The sequence below is a fragment of the Diabrotica virgifera genome, chromosome 2, assembly GCF_917563875.1.
Source record: "Diabrotica virgifera virgifera chromosome 2, PGI_DIABVI_V3a".
Lineage (NCBI taxonomy): Eukaryota > Metazoa > Arthropoda > Insecta > Coleoptera > Chrysomelidae > Diabrotica > Diabrotica virgifera.
The window spans coordinates 100998580-101021261 of NC_065444.1; the positions used below are offsets into that span (position 1 = coordinate 100998580).

At 32.5% G+C, this 22682-nt stretch overlaps 1 protein-coding gene across 9 annotated transcripts in view; it reads right to left on the reverse strand.

Annotated features, from left to right (window-relative positions):
• The window catches only part of LOC114343928 (uncharacterized), a 215803-nt gene that overhangs the window by 33432 nt on the left and 159689 nt on the right, over positions 1–22682 (reverse strand). For 8 of the 9 annotated variants that reach the window (XR_007696454.1, XM_050643896.1, XM_050643899.1 and 5 more), the window contains one exon: positions 10054–10196. Coding sequence is in view for 8 of the 9 variants with exons in the window: in XM_050643896.1 (XP_050499853.1) it covers positions 10054–10196 (143 nt within the window). In the remaining variant the exon portion in view is untranslated. The remainder of the gene's footprint in view (positions 1–10053; positions 10197–22682) is intronic. The other variant, XM_050643895.1, reaches the window with a different exon arrangement.

Consider the following 22682-nt stretch of genomic DNA (forward strand, 5'->3'; position numbering starts at 1 on the left):
TAAACAACATAACAAAAAGTTCTACTCGAGAAGTGGGTGCTTCATTTTTTGATGTTTTTTTAAAAATCTTCGAAATTATAATTTTTAGTAAAAAACTGACTTGACCATTGAAAAATTTAGAAAATTTTACAAAAAAACCTTTTATAAAGATTTTTCTAAAATTAATTCTGTAGCTTTTATAATATATTTTATTTATAACGCTAAAGTCACCCTTCTCAAAATCATTGGCGCACTGTAAACTATCGTTCGGAGAAGTGCACGGTTGAGTTATTTTAGTGTAAGTCTTTAACTAACGGATCAAATGAAATTTTACGAATTAGACATGAAAGAAGAACAATTAAGCTATCTTACGGCTATAGTAAAAAGAACTAAAATTTATGGGCATAAGTACAAAGTTTTACATAAGTGTTGGTACAAAAATGTTTAACTAATACAATTTTTCTATAAAACTCTCAAGTTTGCACAACTGACCTTTCAAACATCTTACTAAACGATGTTTGATTCAAAAAAAATCTCAAAAATTAGTTCAAATGACACGACGCACAGTGGGGCAAGAGACAACATAAGTTGGCATTAAATCATTGTCGATATATTATGGCCAATTTTTTTTTCAAATATTATAAGTTGTGTGTACATAAACAAGAACGATGTTTTTTCAATGTTTTCTTCTTCTTCTCAATGTGCCTATCCGTGCCGAATGTTAGCGATCATCATGGCAATCTTAATTTTATCTGCAGCAGCGCGGAAAAGCTGCACAGATGTTGTGTTAAAGCAGGTTCTGAAGTTCTTTAACCAGGATGTTCTTCTTCTTCTTCCTAGGCCTCGCTTTACAAATATTGTTCCTTGAAGGATGGCTTGTTCAAAAAGTGTTTTGCTCAAAATTTTCAAAGCTGCATGTTCGTAGTTACTACCGATATTGATTTAAATGATATTTGAAGTTTAGTCATTTTAATTTAAAATAAATCTACAGTCTAATTTACTTGTTTTTATGTAGATTTATTATCTAATATTATTTATATCTCAAAACAATTGTGTTAACATTATTTTTGAAAAATTGCTTAACCAAATTGTTCTTTAAAACCATTTACCGCATATTTATAAAAATAACATAAAATTTCGTAAGTAAAATATTGAAAAACTTAAACTACAGATCATCATCAGAATCATCAGATGTGACGTCAACATCTTGCACATTCGGAGATTTGAACATAATATATTATGCACTAATATGCAGTGATTCCACTGGCAGGTCTTCTAATTTCTTTCTTTTTGTTTCTTTTGCTTGTGATCAGTGGATCACTACTAATCAACAAAAAGTACACTTTCTTGAATTATTTTGATTGAATTATGCAAATAACGAAAAATTAGAATAGAGTGTTATTCAATTTAATTAGGTCAACATAACCTCACAAAAAATACAATTATAAAAAAAGGAGCAAATATGAGCAAAAAGTTAAAATGACTTTTTAAAGAATAATACTCAAGCTTTCAAAATAAAACAAAATTAAAGTTGGATCAGTCTGGGAACACTAACAAATCACTTGCTCTTTTTGAAAAATGCATATTTTGATATTTTGTACAGGTAATTTTAAACAACATATTATAAGAGACTGTATTTACTTAATTATTATATCACATCTGTAATAATATTGTCACTTTCCTGAAGATCAAATATCCGTAGCCAATTTTACTAGTAAATTAACTTTTGACTTGAAATAAGTGGATCAAACGTAAGTCGAATCACGTTATCGCGGCCTATGCATTGTTAACACGGGACCATGTGCCCTTTGCGACGCGTCGCAACTGGTGGAGGGGGATTTAATGGGAAAAAATGATGCCAAATCATACGCAGGATTGTGTACTATTTAATTAAAATGAATGCGACAGAAAATACTGCATTTGGTATTTTCATTTTATGCCAACTTTTTAGCTCTCCTGCCCCACTGTGCGACGTCTCAAAAAATGTAATTTTTGAAAACTTCGTAATTTTACAGAATTACCACAACTTTACGACGGTATTACTCCAGTTTGAACATACTTATTACAATTTTATATGCGCTTTTTTAGCTTAGGATGTAATCTTTAAAATACACTAAATTATTTTACTTCAGAAATAGAATAAACTGTTTCTTTTTGAGAAAATTAAGAAAGATAAAAAAAAGTGATATAAAAACCAAAAATTACCAGCTAAAAAAATGTTTATGGGCCATTCCATTTCAAATCACTCAATTTTGGAGCAAAAAAAATTTTGGACCTCCGATTTGTCTGAAAAGTGGTATATAGCTTCTACGGGACGTAAAAATAAGATATTTAAGGTCAAAAAATTTTCTTCTTCTTTTTTTCTCAAAATGTTATTTTATGCGATTTTACAGTGATTTGGTGTTTATTTATACAAATTTGCATTTTCTATCGTAAAGTATCAATGGAGAACATAATATTTTCATAGAAGGGACTCAAAAATGTAATTATATGGCATTATAACAAGTTACTTTGATTCAAAACAAGCTTTTGATCAAATTTTATAGTGTAGAAAACGTTAAAATACCGTTTTTTACATTTTTCTCCATTCCCAAAACACATCTTAATCGATTTGGCTGAAAATTTGCCCACAGATAGACAAAATGTAGGACTTTATGTGGTGGGAAGGATTTGAATTATATTACAATACCAAAAAAGTTACATGCAATATTATAGTCAAAAATATAGGCGTCTACTGTAAGTAAAATTAACTCGAAAATATCGACCTCACGACAAAAATTGTTAAAAAGAAATTGTAATAATTGTAAATACGATTTATTTGGAACAATTTCAGTTCCTACCATTTTTGTCGAAAATTTAAAAATGGCGGAGATATTCAGCAAAACAGGTTCTCCTTTAAAATCAAGATGGCTGCTAACGTAACGGAGGAATTCATTCGTGATTTTAAATTTAGGCTACTATTGACTCCCCTAAAGATCAGAAAAATAAAATTTTGGGCAGCTCGGCATTCAAGGTCAAATGCTATCCCGACTGGACTAATATATACTTTTGAGTCTGATATTACTGCATGTAAATTTTTGGTATTGTAATATAATTCAAATCCTTCTAACCACTTAAAGTCCTATCTTTTGGCTATCTGTGGGCAAATTTTCAGCCAAATCGATGATAATGTATTTTGGGAATGGAGGAAATGCAAAAACGTATTTTAACGTTTTTTACACTATAAAATTTGATCAAAAACTTGTTTTGATTCAAAATAACTTGTTATAATGCCATATAATGACATTTTTGAGTCCTTTCTATTAAAATATGTTTTTCATCGATACTTTATGACAGAAAATGCAAATCTGTTTAAATAAACACCAAATCACTGTAAAATCGCATAAAATAACATTTTGAGAAAAAAAAAGAAGAAGAAGATTTTTTTACCTTAAATATCTTATTTTTACGTCCCGCAGAAGCTATATACCAATTTTCAGACAAATCGGAGATCCAAAATTTTTTGCCTGAGTGATTTGACATGGAATGTACCATATACAAAGTGATCAAAACTTTTTTCTGTAAAACTTACCTAAAATACATTTAATAACAAGCCTCAACAATAATAAATGTTTAACAAAAATATTTTTTTAGCTCTTATACAGTATGTGTGCGTAACTTGAAACCTATTGATAACTTTTTTATTATCAGTTTTACGAAAAAAAGTTATTCTTTATAAACTACTCAGCATCGTATATAATATAAGATGCAATTATCAAATATCAAGTTTTATTAATTTTATACGAGGTATGCCAAAAATATGAATTTTACTCAAGAGTAAAGTACCTTTATATTTCACAATATCGAAAATTATTATTAAAAAAAGTTGTTTGGAAATAAAAAATATATTTTAGTGTTCAATTACATCGTTCTAATTGAAATATTGTGAAATATAAAGGCACTTAACTGTTAAGCAAAATTCATATTTTTTACATACCTCGTATAAAATTGAAAAGTTTTGATATCTGATGGTTGTATCTTAGACTTTAGAACAGATAGAGTATTTTATGAAGAATAACTTTTTTTCGTAAAATTGATAATAAAATAGTTATCATAATTGAAATAAAATGATGATGGGTATCCGTCATTTGAGAAAAAAATTGATTTTTTTTCAATTAGAAAGATGTAATTATTATATTAAAACACAGTTTTCATTTCCAAACAACTTTTCATAATAACAATTTTTGATATTCTGAAATATAAACGTACTTAACTCTTTACCAAATCCATATTTTTGACATACCCCTTATAAAATTGATAAAATTTGATATCTGATGATTAAGTTTTAGATTTTGGACTATGCAAAGCATTTTATGAAGAATAACTTCTTTTCATAAAATTGATAATAAAAAAGTTTCCCATATGGTTCCTTCCTACGCAGACATACTGTATAAGAGCTTCTGTATAAGAATTTTCAAATTATAATGCCATATTCGGATTCAGCATAATAAAAAACAAAATAGAAACATATTGGATCAAAGTAACATAATGAATTCAACGATATTTTTAAAATTCTTTATACAAAACAATTGTTATTATTTAAACAATTAATAAACAATTAGCGGCAAAATCTGTGAGTAGAACTTTTTACTTTAACATGTATATAAACTAACAAAAAAAGTTTTAGAAAAATATAAGCTTGCTTGAATTATTCCGAAACAATGCATGTTTTCGTTCTATCATGACTCCCCTAAATAACGATTGTTTTAACTATAACATCAGTATTATTTATGTATCATTACTAAAATGTATGAATATTTGATACAGAAAACATTTTTGTGAGTACATCTTCATGTCATCTACACTCTACACGCCTAGAGGAGCCGTCCTCTTTGAGCTCTTCCTATTCATTTGTCGTAGGAATCAATTCGCATTAACATTTTGGTTTTACAATTCATTGTGTGACTTGGCGTCTTCTACCATTTTTTTCAATTCGTTCCTGTTTCTGGTTACGGTTATCCATTATTAACTGCTTCTTTTTGGATTTCTCCTTTCTGTGTCCCATCCATCTGAGTTTCTGTGCCTTAATAAATCTAACGATATCTTCTCTTTCCAAAAGTTCTCTTACTTCGTGGTTCATGAGTTCTTACCCAAGTTTGGTGGGCCTGCTATTCTCCAAATGATTTTTCTCTCTATGATCCTCAATATTTCTTCATCTTTCGGTGTCAAGCATATAATTTCAGCACCATATGTGATTACTGGTCTAATTGCTGCTCTGTAAATTTTCAGTTTAGTACTCTAATTCTAATTAGCTTCTCTACTCTATACAGGGTGATTTATTAGCTCAATAGATCCGCTATAGTAATAGATAGCTATAAAAGTTAATAACAAAAATTTTAGCCACCTTTGAGCTTCACATTACAAAATTAGTTAGAATATTACAGGGTGTTCGATAACACAGTGGCAGACCAAACTTATGTTTTTTTTTAAATAGAACACCCTATATTTCATTTTAAATTCGAAATTCTGTTAACTTCTTCATCACAAAAATATAAAGGTTTGTTATGTTATACAGGGTATTCACAAAGTTATATATAACCAATTTTATATGAAAATCGTAACAAGTTCAACTCCCTGAATAAATAAAAATAAGCAAAACAGCAATGGTTTATTAATGCCATATTTTTTACGTACTGTCAAAATTTTCAAGAATGATTGATATTGCTAATTTTCTTTATATCAAATATCTACAGTCAAAACGCAAGTACATTATTTTCTCAGTAATTTTAAATGGAACACCCTGTATTTTGTATCACTATTGAAAAGTACCATTACCGTACTTTAATTTTAGATAACATTCCCTATGTCTAAATTTATTAGTTTTCGAGATATGTATTTTCATTTTTCAATGGACCAATAGCGTGGCTACCCAGATCACCAGAATTTAATAAACTGGACTGATTTTTTGGGGTTACGTTAATAATGATGTTTATAAAATACCTCCAAAAACAAGGGATAAGATGAATATAGAATACAAAGTGTATTTTGATGTGTTAATTTACAAATGCTTCGTAGAGTAAGTAGCTCATTCAATTATCGTTTTAATGCGTACATAAATGTGTTAGGAGGTAATTTTGAACACCTTATGTAATTAACTATTAAAAATATTTTATTCAAAGTAGCTTATAATTTTTTCAAACATGTTTTTTTTGCAAAAGTATTACTGATAAATTATTTTTCGTTCTTTATTTGTTACATTGTTACATTTACATACAGTGTTTAATTGTCTTCAATCATTGTCTTCAATTGTTCAATCTAAAAATGTTGTATTTTATGTTTGTGTGTTTTTTGTAAAATTTATTACAAATTTTCTTTCTCTATTTGTTACATTTACATAAAAAAGTAGTTTTAATTGTTTCAAAAATGTTGCATGTTGTGGTTGTGTTTTTTTTTTGTAAAATGTATTAGCTTCCAAGTAACAAAAGGCCTTAAACAAGGGTGCTGCTTATCTCCCATTCTTTTCAATATATATACCGACGGTGCTCTCAGACTTTGGAAGCAGAAATGCAGTGGTATGGGTATACCAATCGGAGACATAACATTATACACTTTGAATTACGCAGACGACCAGGTGGTAGTTGCCCAAGATAAGGAAGACTTAGAATATATGACCAGAAAATTGATGGAAGAATACAGGAAATGGGGTTTAGAGGTAAACATAAGGAAAACACAATATCTACACATCGGTAACCAAATACAACAGGAGGACCTAGATCTTGACGGAAGTGACTACATCAGGGGTTGTACAGAGTATATATATCTAGGGATTAAATTAACAAATAGTGGAAGAACGGAACCCAGTATAGATGATAGAGTGACGAAGGCTAGAAAGGTTACTAGAGCCCTAAACCCTGTCTTATGGCAACATAACATAAATTTAAATACAAAAATGAGGATGTACGACGCTATTCTGAAACCAATTTTAACGTATGGCTCCGAAGTGTGGCAAATGACAAAAAAATCCGAAAATAAGCTGCTTACTACTGAAATGGATTTTTTTAGAAGATCTGCCAGAATATCTAGATGGGACCATGTTCGAAATGAACAGATCAGAGAAAAAGTAGGTAAGCAGAAAACAATAGTGGACGAGGTACAACGAAACCAACTTACTTGGTATGGACACGTCCAACGAATGGGAGATAAAAGATTACCAAAAATTACAATGAGATGGATACCGCCAGAAAAACGGAAAAGAGGCAGGCCACCGACCTCCTGGAAACAAGGAATTACAAAAGCCATGTCAGAAAGAAATCTTCAAGAAAATGACTGGCTAGATCGACAGGCTTGGCGATTGGGTACCGGAAGGCGTAGAACGCTATAGAACCGGTTATATATATATATATATATTAGGTACTAATAAATTATTTTTATTTCTTTATTTGCTACATTGTTACATTTATTACCGGGTTGATAATCAGTAATCGTCAATTATTGTCAATTCAGTCATGGCTTACTTAAAATTTAGATAAATTTAAACACCTAAAATAATTTGCTCTGAAAAATGAAAATATCTCGAAAACCAATAAATTTGGATATAGGGAATGTTACAAAAAAAATTAAAGAACGGTAATGTTACTTTTCAATAATGATATAAAATACAGGGTGTTCCATTTAACATTACCGAGAAAATAATGTACTTGCGGTTTGACTCACCCTGTATTTGATATAAAGAAAATTAGCAATGTCAATAATTATTGAAAGTTTTGACAATAAATAAAAATATATGGCATTAATAAACCATTGCTGTTGTGCTTCTTTTTATTTATATAGGGAGTTGAACTTGCTACGATTTTCATAAAAAATTGGTTATAACTTTGTAAATACCCTGTATAACATAACAAACCTTAATATTTTTATGATGGAGAAGTTAACAGGATTTCGAATATAAAATAAAATATAGGGTGTTCCATTTAAAAAAACAAAAGTTTGGTCTGCCATTGTATTATCGAATAACCTGTTACATTCTAACTAATTTTGTAATGTGAAGCTCAAAGTTGGCTACAATTTTTGTTATTAACTTTTATTGCTATCTATTACTACAGCGGATCTATTGAGCTTTAACCCACTAATCAATCACCCTGTATATTATATTATATTAGCTTCTATACTCTACGATTCCGACTGCAGAATTCCTGTTTTGATTCCGGCAGAACGTCAGTTGCTAATAAATATACAAATTAATTGTGTAAAGTAATGACGTCGTTGTGGTGACAACTCTAACTACCGCCTGCAGTCGCCGCCTGCCGTCTGCAGTCACTGTCGGAATCGTACCTTAAGAGCACACAGTAGCGATCAACAGGTAGCAACAAACGCGGTCAACAAACGCAACAAATTGCGAAAGTTCTGCGAACTTTCAAAAGTGAGGCAACAGTGCGTCGGTAATTCGACACTGACAGTGACGTTTATACTATCAAAAATAAGAACTTTTATACACATAGGCGCGAAATGTTGCCAAGTCATTAACGTTCGATTTCTTGTCATGAAAAAATCGATTTTTAGTAGTTCCAATGTGACACAAAATCTAGGCACGGGATAAAAAGTTTATTTGAAGAAAGTGTATTTTTTTGTCTTTCTTAATGGCGGTACAGGCTCCTTTTTTGAATAATTCATTTAGTTATAGAGTAATTTCCACATAGTAACATATTTCTGAAATTGGGCTCTGTACCGCCATTCTTTATTATATTACGAATATGTGTGCCAAATATCTCGACAAAATATTCAAAATTAGAGCCGCAATGTTAATCGCTACTGTTTGCTCTTAAGCTTCTTATCTTTGAGGAAGTTGTTAAAATTTCTGTGGGTACTGTCTCCTTTGGTCTGCTTCTATTATTAGTTCTATTAACTGAGACCCCAAGATATTTAAAGTGTTCTATCTTTTAAAAACTCGCATAAAAAATTTATGACTCAGAAAATATTGACGGAAATGAGTTAAATTTTGATACTTGGGGGTTTTGGAGGTCACTGAACACGAATTTCATGACGGCGATAGTCTCCGAGGTACCTGGTGCCCAGGGTGCCCAGGGGGCTCGTCGCCTGAGACGACCGAATAATTCGCAAGATGATCGAATAATTGGCGAAATGAAGATTGGATCGAAAAATTGAAAAATGTGTGTTTAATATTTTTCCAAAATCTATCGAATAACTCTAAACGCGACCCCCCACTCCACCCCCTGGAAGTGGGGTGGGGGTAACTTTAAAATCTTAAACAGAAACCCCATTTGTTATTGCAGATTTGGATTGCCTTTCCAAAACTCACAAACTACACCGGTTCTGAATCGGCCCTCACCCCCTCTTCGAACACAGAAAGAAAAATTCAGATCGTCTTAACTTTTCCACACACATACATACATACATACATGCATATCCACAAACATTTTCCCTGTTTTAAATAAAAATTGACTCATATTTCTGAGCTTGGTAACTTTTGAACGGTATAACCGATTTTCAAAATTAGACATGCGTTGGAAAGGTACTATTAGAAGCCGCAAAAGTCGGAGTTAAATTTTCGAAGTTTTTGGGAGTTTTGGGGACGAGAACGAAAAACAGACCCTAAATAGGAAGGGCCGTAAAATCCACACCCTTGGACCAAAATGGATGGTTGACATATGAATGGGTGAGTCTTTTACTGAACTTTGATGGGAGTTGGCCCAATTTTCTATTCAGTCACATTTAGAAAATCAAAAATTTCGTGTATATATAGTGTCGAGTGTGGGGGTGTAGGTGTGCGCCACTGGCGAGAACTGCCGTTCTCTGGTAATAATAAAAAAGTTATCATATTAAGTAAAGTAAAGATGCAATTGCATATTGAACCATAGTTTGTCAATCTGAACAACTTTTCATAATAACAATTTTCAATGTTGTGAAATATAAAAGTAGGTACTTAACTCTTGAGCGAAATTCATATTTTTTGATATGCCTCCTAGAGGATTGATAAAATTTTATATCTGATGGTTTCATCTTAGGTGTTAGACCATGCTGAACTTTTTATAAATAGGTACATGACACATTTATAATAATATTATTAATAATTATTACCTCACTCTTAGTCGCCGCAGGAGCTGTCTTGCTACTAGCTAGTTGTGTAACTCTAGCTGGAAGTAATGGTGGAGTTTCCTTTTTATCATCCAGAGTTATTAGTCTAGGAGGTAATTGAGGAGGAACCGCTTCGTTATCTGAAACTTTTTGTATAAAACTCCGATTACTATATCATAACTTCTAAAATGAGTTTTTAACGTCGACGCAACAAGAAAAAGATCTTATTTTTTTCAGGAAATCTAGAGCCGAAATATTACCGAGAAAAGAAAACAAGAAAACGGAAACGAAACGACAACATTAAGAACTGTCATGGTAATAACACTAAAGAATGAAGTCAAAATCCAGAATATTGGAAAATAAAAGGAGTTAAGGAGTAGGTAAAGGATGAGGTTAGAACACGAATCGATTCTAGATGACGCTGAATGATGAAGTACCTACGTTCTTGTACTCCTTGGCTTTTTTTACTTAATTGTAATTTCTTTGAAATCTTAGTGTCGTTTATTTTTGTTTACATTTAAGAGAGTTATTATTGTTCGTCTACCATAACTGTTCCCATGCGTCACGATTCATTTTCAAACAAATTAAGTCAAAACATAAAGTGAAACGAACGTCGATATGTATATACATTTTATAATATACTGTATACTATATACTACACACATCGGCGTACGTTTCACTTTATGTTTTGACTTAATTTGTTTGAAAATGAATCGTGACGCATGAATCGTGTCCATAGCGGACGAACAATATCTTAGCTTCAGAGAAATGCAATGGAGAGGCTGATTAAAATATTAAACAATCATAGAATGGCCTATGCAGATATAATTACTGTGTAGTTTTTGACAGATATAATAGACAATATAATAATGTATATTAACATTAATTCATTATATTAGAGTAGAATATTAAAGAAACAAGAAACTGCATAAGTAAACGAATGAAGAAAATTCATTGTTATTAACTATTTTTGTTGAGAATAAGCCAGAATTTTACTTTAAATTTTAGTTTATTGACTTTTCGATTTCAACTTGGGAAATTGAAACGTCAAATAAACTTATATTTTAAAATAAAATTGTGGATCATTCCCAACAAAATAGTAAATTGCATTAAAATGCCACAAGAGAATGGCTTCAGAAAATATTAATATATTTCAAAATAGCCGGTATTAATATTACGTATCTACCTACTTCTATCACTTCTTCTATCAATACTTCTCACCGAATGATTGCCGGTATAAGCAATCCCCCACTTACTGACCAACGGCTTCGGGCGGATGAGTTGGTGAGTGGTAGGGCACTCTGTTGTCCTGAGACCGAGAAATCGGTCTCAAAGGCGGAGGAACCAGGAAATGGTCAACGGCAACAGGATGTAGAAGGCCAGGAGAAACCACTACATTAAAGATCCTTGTGGATATCTCTAGTACAGCTTCCCATGACAGATAAGGAAACTATACATACATTTAATGATCATGGACTTCGGAATCCAAGATCCGGCAGGGGAGAAAGATCACAACCAGACCACGGGGCGTCTCAGGTCGTCAACACACGAAAACCCCGTGTCGTGGAAATCCACAAGATAGCTACGTGGAACGTAACAACTATGTTTGAAGGTGCGAAATTACAAAATATTCAGCTAGAAATGGCCAGACTAGACATTCCCATCCTAGGTATATGCGAGACGAGATGGCTAGGGTCAAACATATTTGAGAGTAATGGATACATTGTATACCACTCGGGAAAGGCAGAAGGACCCAGACGTAACGGAGTCGCAATCATTGTCAAAGAAGAAATTCGTAACTGTATCCGAAATTTCGTCCCCTTCAATGATCGTATCATGATGATTCAGCTCCAAAATAAACTACTGAATATTAATATAATACAAGTCTATGCACCAACAGCTGACAAACCAGATGAAGAAATTGAGCAATTCTACAGCCAAATTAAACAAATTCTCCGGAGCACAAAAAAACATGAAGCTACAATTATTATGGGAGTCTTCAAATCAAAAGTTGGTGCCGAAATCACACAAGATATAGCCGGACAGTATGGACTTGGAGAAAGGAACGAAAGAGGGCAAAGACTAATACAGTTCTGCCAAGAAGAGAAATGCATTATAGCAAATACTTTGTTTCAGCAACCTAAAAGACGACTATATACCCGGAAATCTCCAGCTGATCAAGAGGGAAAGATAGTCAGAAATCAAATTGACTACATTATTATTAATAGAAGGTTTAGAAACAGTATTACATAATCTGCAAAAACATACCCAAGTGCAGACGCAGCAACTAACCATAATCTGCTCTGTGCTGGATTCAAACTAAAACTAAAAAGAATAAAAGCCCCCACAACGCAGAAGAAACCTAATACTCGACTCCTAAGAAATGCCGTAATATCAGATGAGTTCGGAAATAAGATAAATCGTGAGATTAAAAAACAGTTAGAAAGATCTGAACAAGAAAATATCGGTCAAAATCTAGATATCATGAATTCCGCCATGGTCACCATAGCAAACGAAGTTTTGAAACCAGAAAAAGACCCAACAAAGAAAAAGGATTGGATGACCGATAAAATACTAGACCTTATTCAACAAAGAAGCAATTGGAAAAACAAAGACGAGATTCGGTATAGAGAGATATATCCACAAATAAGATACGAGGTTAAGCGAGCAAAAGAGGACTGGATGGAACAAAGATGTCGTGAAATGGAAGAACTACAAAGAAAACATGACGAGTTTAATAAACATAAAAAGCTTAAAGAAATTACCTACACTCAGAGAAAAAGAACTCCTCACTTTATGAGAAACTCCAAAGGTAAAATAATTCTCGACTTGGATGAAAAAAAGGAAGAATGGACTAACTATATAAAAGAGCTCTTCCTAGATACGAGGCCACCACTTAACACCACAAAGTATTCTGGTCCTAGTATTTTAAAAGCGGAAGTAGAGAAAGCCATCAAACAGAGCAAAAATGGGAAATCTCCAGGCCCTGACCAAATCCCATCAGACTGGCTCAAACGTCTGGATGACGACAATGTCTCACAACTAACAAACATTTATACCCATATATATGAGACTGGCATGATGCCACAGATATGGTTAGAGTCTACATTTATTCCACTCCCAAAAAAACCTAATATATCATCATGTAAAGACTTTAGACTAATTAGTCTCATGAGCCACTCTCTCAAGCTACTTCTTAAGATAATTCTTAATAGAATCAAGCAGAAATGTGAAGAGACAATGGGAAACAAACAATTCGGTTTCAGGGAAGGATTGGGAACAAGGGAAGCTTTGTTCTCAATGTTAACATTACTTCAACGATCATGGAAAGTACAGAAACCAATTTACGTCTGCTTTATAGATTTTGAGAAGACGTTTGATAGAGTTCAACATGATAGGTTGTTTGAATATCTAGAAATGATTGGAATAGATGATAAAGATCTGAAACTTTTACAACATCTATATTGGAATCAAGAAGCTTCTATTCTGGTAGACGGCAAAGAAACAGACAAAATTTGCATTCAAAGAGGTGTCAGACAGGGTTGTGTGTTATCGCCAACTTTGTTTAACGTATACTCAGAAATAATTTTTAATGAAGCCTTGGAAGGACAATGTCGAGTTCGAATCGGGGGAGAAACTATTAACAACATGCAGACGACATGTGCAGACGACATGTACGACAACAACATATGCAGACGACATCGCGATCATGGCTGAAAATATCGAAGATCTTCAATTCCTGATAGATCGAGTCACTAGAGAATGCTCCAATAACGGACTTAACATAAATGCAACAAAGACAAAGTTACTTGTGGTTAGTAAACAAGACGTCGGCCCTATGCAGCTAATTGTCAATGATGAATCAATAACAAAAGTTAACCATTTTAAATACCTAGGATGTTGGATAAACGAGACACTAAATCCGGATGAAGAAATTAAAACTCGTATAGAAATTGCAAGAGGAGCATTTATGAAACTTAGATCTATTCTGAGCAACTCTCAGCTGAACTTACAACTAAGAATCAAGTTCCTAAAATGTAATGTGTATCCTGTATTACTATATGGATGTGAAACCTGGATCATGAAGGTTAACATGATGAACAAATTAGAAGCCTTTGAGATGTGGTCGTATCGTAGAATGCTCAGAATATCTTGGATCCAACGCATTTCAAACAGAGAAGTCTTAAACAGAGTAGGTCAAGGCGAAGGTGACTTAATAAATATGATAAAAAAGAGAAAACTTGAATATCTGGGGCATATAATGAGAGGTAGCAGATACAGAATGCTGCAGTTAATACTCAATGGAAAGATCGACGGAAAAAGAGGAATTGGTCGAAAGAAATATTCATGGCTCCGAAACCTTCGTCAATGGACTGGCTTATAAGCAGATCAATTGTTACATGCCGCACAAGATCGAGAACGATATCGGCAAATTGTTATGGATGCTACCCACGCCTACAAATTTGGGCACGGTACTTAAAGAAGAAGAATATTACGTGGCGCAAAAATGTATTTTTATTTTGATGGAAAATAAAATTTTAATTTTATTTTTAAAGATGTTTCCATAATATTTATTTGCTACCATATATTGGTAGATCCATAAGATCCGTAAAAAGGGGAATCCGAAACATTCATCTGGCCCAAAAATTGATTATCATACAAATTCTTCCATCAATCAATGATGTTGCCCAATGTCAAAGTGTCAAATGCACACTACATTGCTGATTTACTAAAGGCTAGAAAAGTATATATCCTACTATCAGTAGAGTAGTATATACTAAAATAGAATTAGGGGAGACCGGGGTTGGTTGTTACACATTTGGCTAAAAGAATAATATAACAAAAACTATTTTTAAGAAATGTATTTTAAATAAATCAAACAAAAGTTTAACACTTCTTTTACTTATAAAAGAACTGAAATAAAACTTAAACACTATTGAGTTAGACAAAAAGTGTAAAATATATGCTGACGACAAACGTAACAACCAACCCCGTTATGGGGCTGGTTGTTACAACCAACCCCAAAAGCATGGTTTGTAAAAAATGCTGAATAACTTTAACAAAACTATATTTATTGAGCAACTATATAATAAAAAATAAACATAATATACTGATGCATTTACACGTCACAAGAATATTTAGTATCAGTATATATTACCAAAGATATTAATACTTACTTCGACAAATTAAATTTTATTCAGAGGCATGAAAACACATAACCACACTCTACGGGATTATAGGATGGACTGGCGCTGTGTCGTTTGGATATATTATAGGTAACAGACATGCGTGAAATTCTTCAGACTTGTTATGGAGTCAACGACTATTCGTAAGTAATAAAAGCGTCTGTAACAACCTGCCCCTGTAACAACCAAGCACGGTCTGCAGAACGGACCTTCTTCTTCTTCTTTTAGCATCATAACCCTGGATGGGTCTTTGCCTGTCTGGCTATGTCCTTCCATTTAGATCTCTCTTGTGCCCTTCTCCTCCATTGTCTTATATTCATTGCTTTGAGGTCGTCTTCCACGTCATCCAAACATCTCGTCCTGGATCTTTCTTTTTTTTTACCTTCCTACCGCCTTCCATTGTAATATGTTCTTTGTCGCTTCCGTATCTTCTTGTCGCTGAACATGTCCCAGCCCTGACAATCTTTGACTTTTTACAAATCTTACAATATCACAAACTTCATTCAGTTTATTAATCCCGTCGTTTCTCCTGATTCTCCATGTGTCGTCTTCCTCTTTCACCGGGCCATATACTTTCCTCAGTATCTTTTTCTAGAATGTCCTGAGTTGGGTTTCATATTTTTTTCGTCATTACCCAGGTTTCACACCCATATAGACCGGGCAGTATCATCGCCCCCGCTAGCGAAATTATTCCGATTTTATTTTTTTGCACAAACTTACTCAAAAAGAGGTCCTTATAACATATCCAGAGGGTGCCGGCCGGTGCGGTGGTCGAAAAATTGTTTAAACAATTTTTTTTAAACAAATTCACAAAAATATTTTTTTCATTTCGAACAAATTTTTTTTAGATAATTTGGGTCCTTCTGAGCAAAAAAGGTTCGTGTCTTTTTTCTCTAAAATTGATTGTTGTTGAGTTATGTGCGATTAAAAATTTGAAAAATGCGAAAATGGCTATTTTAAAAGCTTAATAACTCGATTAAAAATTATTATTTTGAAATTCAAAATGTGCCTAAATCAAGTCTCAAAACTCCTTCAAGATCCTGAAGAGATTTTTCTCATTATTTTATTACAAACCTGCTATTTTTAATTATTAACAATTAGCGCTATAGTCCAACTGTATCGTAGCCCCCGTTAGCGAAACTATTTCGATTAGATTTTTTTCACAAACTTACTCAAAAATAGGTCCTTATAACACATCCACAGGGTGCAGGGCGGTGCTGTGGTCCAAATTTTTTGTAAAAGAAATTCACAAAAATAATTTTATCATTGCGAACGATTTTTTTTTAGATAATTTGGGTTATTCTGAGCAAAAAATTCTGTTGTGATTGTTCTCTAAAACTGATAGTTGTCGAGTTATATGGCCATTTTCGCATTTTTCAAATTCAAATCGCGTATAACTCGACAACAATCAATTTTAGAGAAAAATCACACGATACCTTTTTTGCTCAGAATGTCCCAAACTATCTAAAAAAGTTTCTCTTGAAGTGAAAAAATTATTTTTGTGAATTTGTTTTAAAAAAAATTGTTTAAACAATTTTTCGACCATGGCACCGCCCGGCACCCTGTGGATATGTTATAAGTACCTCTTTTTGAGTAAGTTTGTGCAAAAAGATCGAATCGGAATAATTTCACAAACGAGGGCGACGATACATCCTGAACTATAGCGCTAATTGTTAATAATTAAAAATAACAGCTTTGTAATAAAATAATGACAAAAATCTCTTCAGGATCTTGAAGAAGGGGTTTGAAAATTGATTTGGTCACTTTTTGAATTCCATAATAATAATTTTTAATCGAGTTATTAAGCCTTGAAAATGACCATTTTCGCATTTTTCAAATTTTTAATCGCATATAACTCGATAAAGGTTTAGAGAAAAATGACAAGAGACCTATTTTGCTCAAAATGACCCAAATTATCTAAAAAAAATTTGTTCGAAATGAAAAAATTATTTTTGTGAATTTGTTTAAAAAAATTGTTTAAACAATTTTTCGACCACGGCACCGGCCGGCACCCTGTGGATATGTTATAAGGACCTCTTTTTTAGTAAGTTTGTGCAAAAAAATCGAATCGGAATAATTTCGCTAGCGGGGGCGACGATACTGCCCGGTCTAATAGGTTACTACGGGTTTAATCAAGGTTCTGTAGATAGTCATTTTGGTTCTTTTTTCTAATAATTTCGATGTCATCAATCTTTTATTAGCATAGTATGTACGATTTCCACTGGAAATCCATGCGTTAATTTTGATATTTACGGAATTCTTCTGACTGATTTCTGTGCCCAGATATGTGAAGGCATCCACATGTTTAATAGTATAGTTGTCTATTGCATTATTTTCATTCTTAGGTGTTCTTTTGATGGTCATGTACTTAGTTTTTGTTTCTTTTATTTTAAGCCCTCTTTTTTGTGCTTCAGGATCAATTTCCTTGAACGTTTTCATTAGTCGTCTCTTGCTTCTACTAGTAATGGCGACATCGTTTGCATATGCAGCAATTTGTACTGTTTTGGTATTTATATGTCCGGTTACATTGGTTTGTCTAACGACTGCCTCAAGAACTAGGTTGAACAGCATGGTTGAAAGTGCGTCTTCTTGTCTCACCCCCATGTTGATGTCAAACAGGGGAGACAGTTCTCCATCTACTCTAACTGCGGCTTTTGAACCCTGCAACGTCAATTTTATGAGGCTGATATATTTTTTTGGAATACCTAGATTACGGAGGTCTTCCAGCATTTTGTCTCTTTTCACACTATCAAACGCTTGTTCTATGTCGTATTCATAAGCTTTCTCTTGTATTGTTCTGAGTATGAATATGTTGTCTCTAGTGGCTCTATTTGGTCTGAATCTATTTTGATAATCACCAATTATATTTTCGGAGTATTCTGACAATCTATTTTAGATAATGCCAGAAAGGATTTTGTATATTACATTTAGCAATGTAATTGGTCTGTAATTCTGGAATTCCCTCTTATTAAATCTCTTTTTTAATATATCGGCTGCATAAGACCAACTGCCCATTCCTCCGGCATTTGCTCCTTGGTCTATACCAACTTTATCAAGTAATGGATTCTTTCCCAGAGTTCGGATCCTCCATATTTCAACAATTCTGCCGAACCTCCGTCCGTTCCTGGCGCTTTAATGTTTTTTAGTTTCTTTCTAGAAACCTACTACCATACTAGAACCTTACTTAAAGGAATTACCACGAGGATGTATTTTTTTGGTCACTAGAAAAATCAAAACAACAAACCGAGCTGTTTTGCAGATTATCCAATAATAAGAAATAACAGTGGTTTTATAAGTTAATTATGAAGATAATAATATACAGTGCGGTGGAATAAGTGTTGCCCCCCCTGTTAACTTGTTTATTTTAAGAATATAAGCAAAACGCTCGGACTAGTCGATTTTTAAACTAACCATAGTATATTATAGCATCAACGTTTCGAACTTTACGCGATCCGTCTTCAGGTGATAGGCATAACTTTGATTTTTTTTAAATAGGAAAGTACATCATGTGACACCTCATTTAAAAACTCTTAAAATACTGATTTCAAAAATGTATAATACTTTAATCCTGTTTGAGAGCGTAGGCGCAAAATTTTGGTCGAATTCTTTCTAAATGCAATAATTTTTTTCGAATCCTGAAAAAACTAATAAATATTTTTGAAAAATTTAAACGCAGAATGAAATATTACAGTATTCTCGATGGTCCAAAATCCTTGAGAACTCCTATATTGTTTATAAGCCACAGTGATGAAAAAAGAGAAAATTTAGTGTGATTTTTAATTTCAAATATATCATTAAAAAAACTTTTTGTTTATTCTAAGGGACTGTCAGCCATCGATAATAATCTAATCTTTCATTCTGCGTTTAAATTTTTCAAAAATACTTATTAGTTTTCTCAGAATTCGAAAGAAATAAATGCGATTAAAAAGAGTTCGACCGAAATTTTGCGCCTACGATCTCAAAAAGGATTAAAGTGTTATACATTTTTGAAATCAGTATTTTAAGAGCTTTTAAATGAGGTATCACATGATGTACCTTACCATTTAAAAAAATCAAATTTATGTCTGTCACCTGAAGAGGGATCGCCTAAAGTTCGAAACGTTGATGGTATAATATACTATGCTTAGTTTAAAAATCGACCTGTCTGAACGTTTTGCTTATATTCTTAAAATAAACAAGTTAACAGGGGGGGGCAACACTTATTCCACCGCACTGTATATTAATAGCATTGTTTATCTACACAAGGTCTAGTTATACAATGTTAATAGTTATTTATGTACCAAGTCAGTAAAGTGACTATTTATCGAACGAGTCTGATATTACGAGCAGAGGGAGCGAAGCGAGCGAGGCGAGTAACAGACGAGTTCGATAAAGAGTCACTTTACTGACGTGGTGCATACAAAATTTTATCGCCAATCATAAAAAATATTAACACTTATCACTTACTTAATTACATCCTTCTAATGAAAAAAGAGTGTGTGTACTTTGTACGCACGTAAGAAGTTATAGTTCTATTATTATGATTTCAACGAAATAAATATATTTTAAACAGTTTTATCGTATTTTTATTTAAATAATCTATTATGTTTAATACTTAAAGTAAAATACCAAAAATTAAAAATACCGGTAATAGTTACGTTATTGTTTATGAAGTGTAGCCTCTCGCAGCGAAGTTGCTTTTACCGCGATGAATAGTAGAAAATCTAAATAAATATATTTGCTAACAAATTATCAGTACCTACATATCTATTACCGGCCTATACAGGGTGTTTCATTAATAATTGTCCATATAGTAACTGGAGAAACCTTAGCACAAAATACGAAGATTTAACCTAAAACACTTAAATAAAATGTGGTTCCTTACTGAGTTACAGGGTGTTTTATCTAAAAATTTAAAAACTATTTTTGCTCAGCATTTTAAAACTATTCAACGTATCCTGTTCGTACTTGGCAGGAAGTATAGGTACTGTACAAACTACTATATTATGTTAAAAAAACGTTTCCTGCTGTTTCCAGAGGCGTACGACGGGGGAAAGTGAATGGTTGACCCTTTCCAAATTCTACACCACTGGCGGAATTGCTAGTTTAGTTTAATTTTTGGATTCTCCAATATTTTCTATGAAAATAATACCCTCCTTATTCGTAACGATAAAGTCATTAGTTTTCGAGATCTTTGAAGTTAAAAATTAAACGACACGGTTATTTTGATTAATGTAGTGTATCCCTTCATTTTTAATTTCAAATATCTCGAAAACTAATCATTTTATCGTTACGAATGAAGAGTATATTATTTACATAAAAAGTATTGGAAAATCAAAAAATTACACTAAAATAGCAATTTCGTCAGTGGCGTAGAATTTGGGAGGGGTCAACCAGCCACTATCCCCTGTCGTACGCCTCTGATAGTAGCTAGAAACGCGTATTTATCTTAATTTAGTAGGGTGTATAGTGCCTACACTTTCTGCCAAGTATGATAAGGATAGGCCAAATAGTTTTAAAGTACTGGCTACAAATAATTTATAAATTTTAATCATATGAATCATATCATAAATTAATCAAAATAACTGTGCCGTTTCATATTTAACTTCAAATATCTCAAAAACTAATGACTTTATCGTTACCAATGAAGAGTATATTATTTACGTAGAAATTATTGGTGAATCTAAAAATGGCACTAAAATAGTAATTCCTCCAGTGGCGTAGAATTTGAGAAGGGTCAACCATTCACTATCCCCTGTCGTACGCCTCTGGTAATAGCTAGAAACGCTTGTGTATCATAATTTAGTAGGATGTATAGTAGTCGGACTTTCTGCCAAGTATGAAAAGGATATATCGAATAGTTTTAAAATGCTGAGCAAAAATAGTTTTTAAATTTTTAGATAAAACACCCTGTAACTCAGTAAGGAACCACATTTTATTTAAGTGTTTTAGGTTAAATCTTCGTATTTTGAGCTAAGGTTTCTCCAGTTACTATATGGACAATTATTAATGAAACACCCTGTATACAGTGAGCACGTAAAGGTTGGAATAAATTCATTTCCTCAGGAAAGGACGACTTTGGAAAAAAATCCCGAAAGAGGTCAATTTTTATTTTTAAATAGCGACTTTTTGGCATATATATATATATATATATATATATATATATATATATATATATATATATATATATATATATATATATATATATATATATATATATATATATATATATATATATTTACCAATGTTTCTTGGGTTTAGGTTCATAAAAAAAGCTTGTCTAGGATGTTATGACCATATTTATTGATATATTATCCGACGTTTCGGCAGGAAATCCATGCCTTTTTCAAGGATTGACTAAAACAACATTTATTGAAAGCTACAATACAATTTAAAAGAAAATCGACTTACCATGCAATCGTAAATTTAGTTTTGAAACAAGTACACAAATAGACGTCACAATTAAAACAATGTTAAAATGTTAAAGCATAGGAACGGACCCACTAAGTCATTGCGTTAAGAGAGTAATGAACTGTGTCAAAAATTATTATGGTGTTTATTGATGTTTGATTTTATGTTAAGTCAAAATAGTTGTCTTCGTCTCATAGGCGTGCTGAAATATTATATACATAGTTAATTTTAGATTAAGTTGAAATATACCCTATTAAGGTTTTTGACATCCCGTTTATCATTGACAGCTTTGTTATTTTTTTTAATTTCTATGGACTCTAGCAGTTCCCTCTTCTTTTTGTTGGGTTCACTTTTTAGGATTTTAGTTTTATCGAAATCAAATTTGTGTTTCTTTTCGTTTTCATGTTTTGTGAGGGCTGTAGTGTTATTTTTGTCATATTTGTGAGACCGAATTCTAGAGTTTAGTAGCTGGCTGGTTTGTCCGATATATACCCCATCGCAATTTGAACAAGGAATTTCATATACAACATGTGATTTTTTTTGATTGCGGGGTTTTAGTTTTAAGTTTAGTAAAATTCCTTTTCAAGAGATTATATCCTTTGTGAGCAACTGTAATGTTATGCTTGGCTAGGAGATTCGAAAGTTGTTCAGATAACCCTTGTATGTAAGGCAAAGACATATATTTCTTCTTTTCCTTGTTATTTTTGTTGTTGTTTTTGTTATTGTAAAATGTATGTAGTCGTGACTTGAAGGTGTTTTCAATGAGGTGATGTGGGTATGAATTAAGTGTTAGTGCTGTTTTTGCTTTTTTTATAGCATGAGGTCTATTGATGGGATCAGACAATCTGATGGCTCTGTCGGCTAGGCCAATAACTACTGATTTCTTCTGGGACAACGGGTGATGAGAGTTGAAGTTTAGGTATCTTGACGACCAGGTTTTTTTGGTGTACCATGAAGTAGTTATGATGCTGTTGTCTCGATGTAAGGTCAGGTCCAGAAAATTGATTTGACAATTTTTTTCAACTTCTAACGTGAATTTGAGTTTTTGGTGGAAGT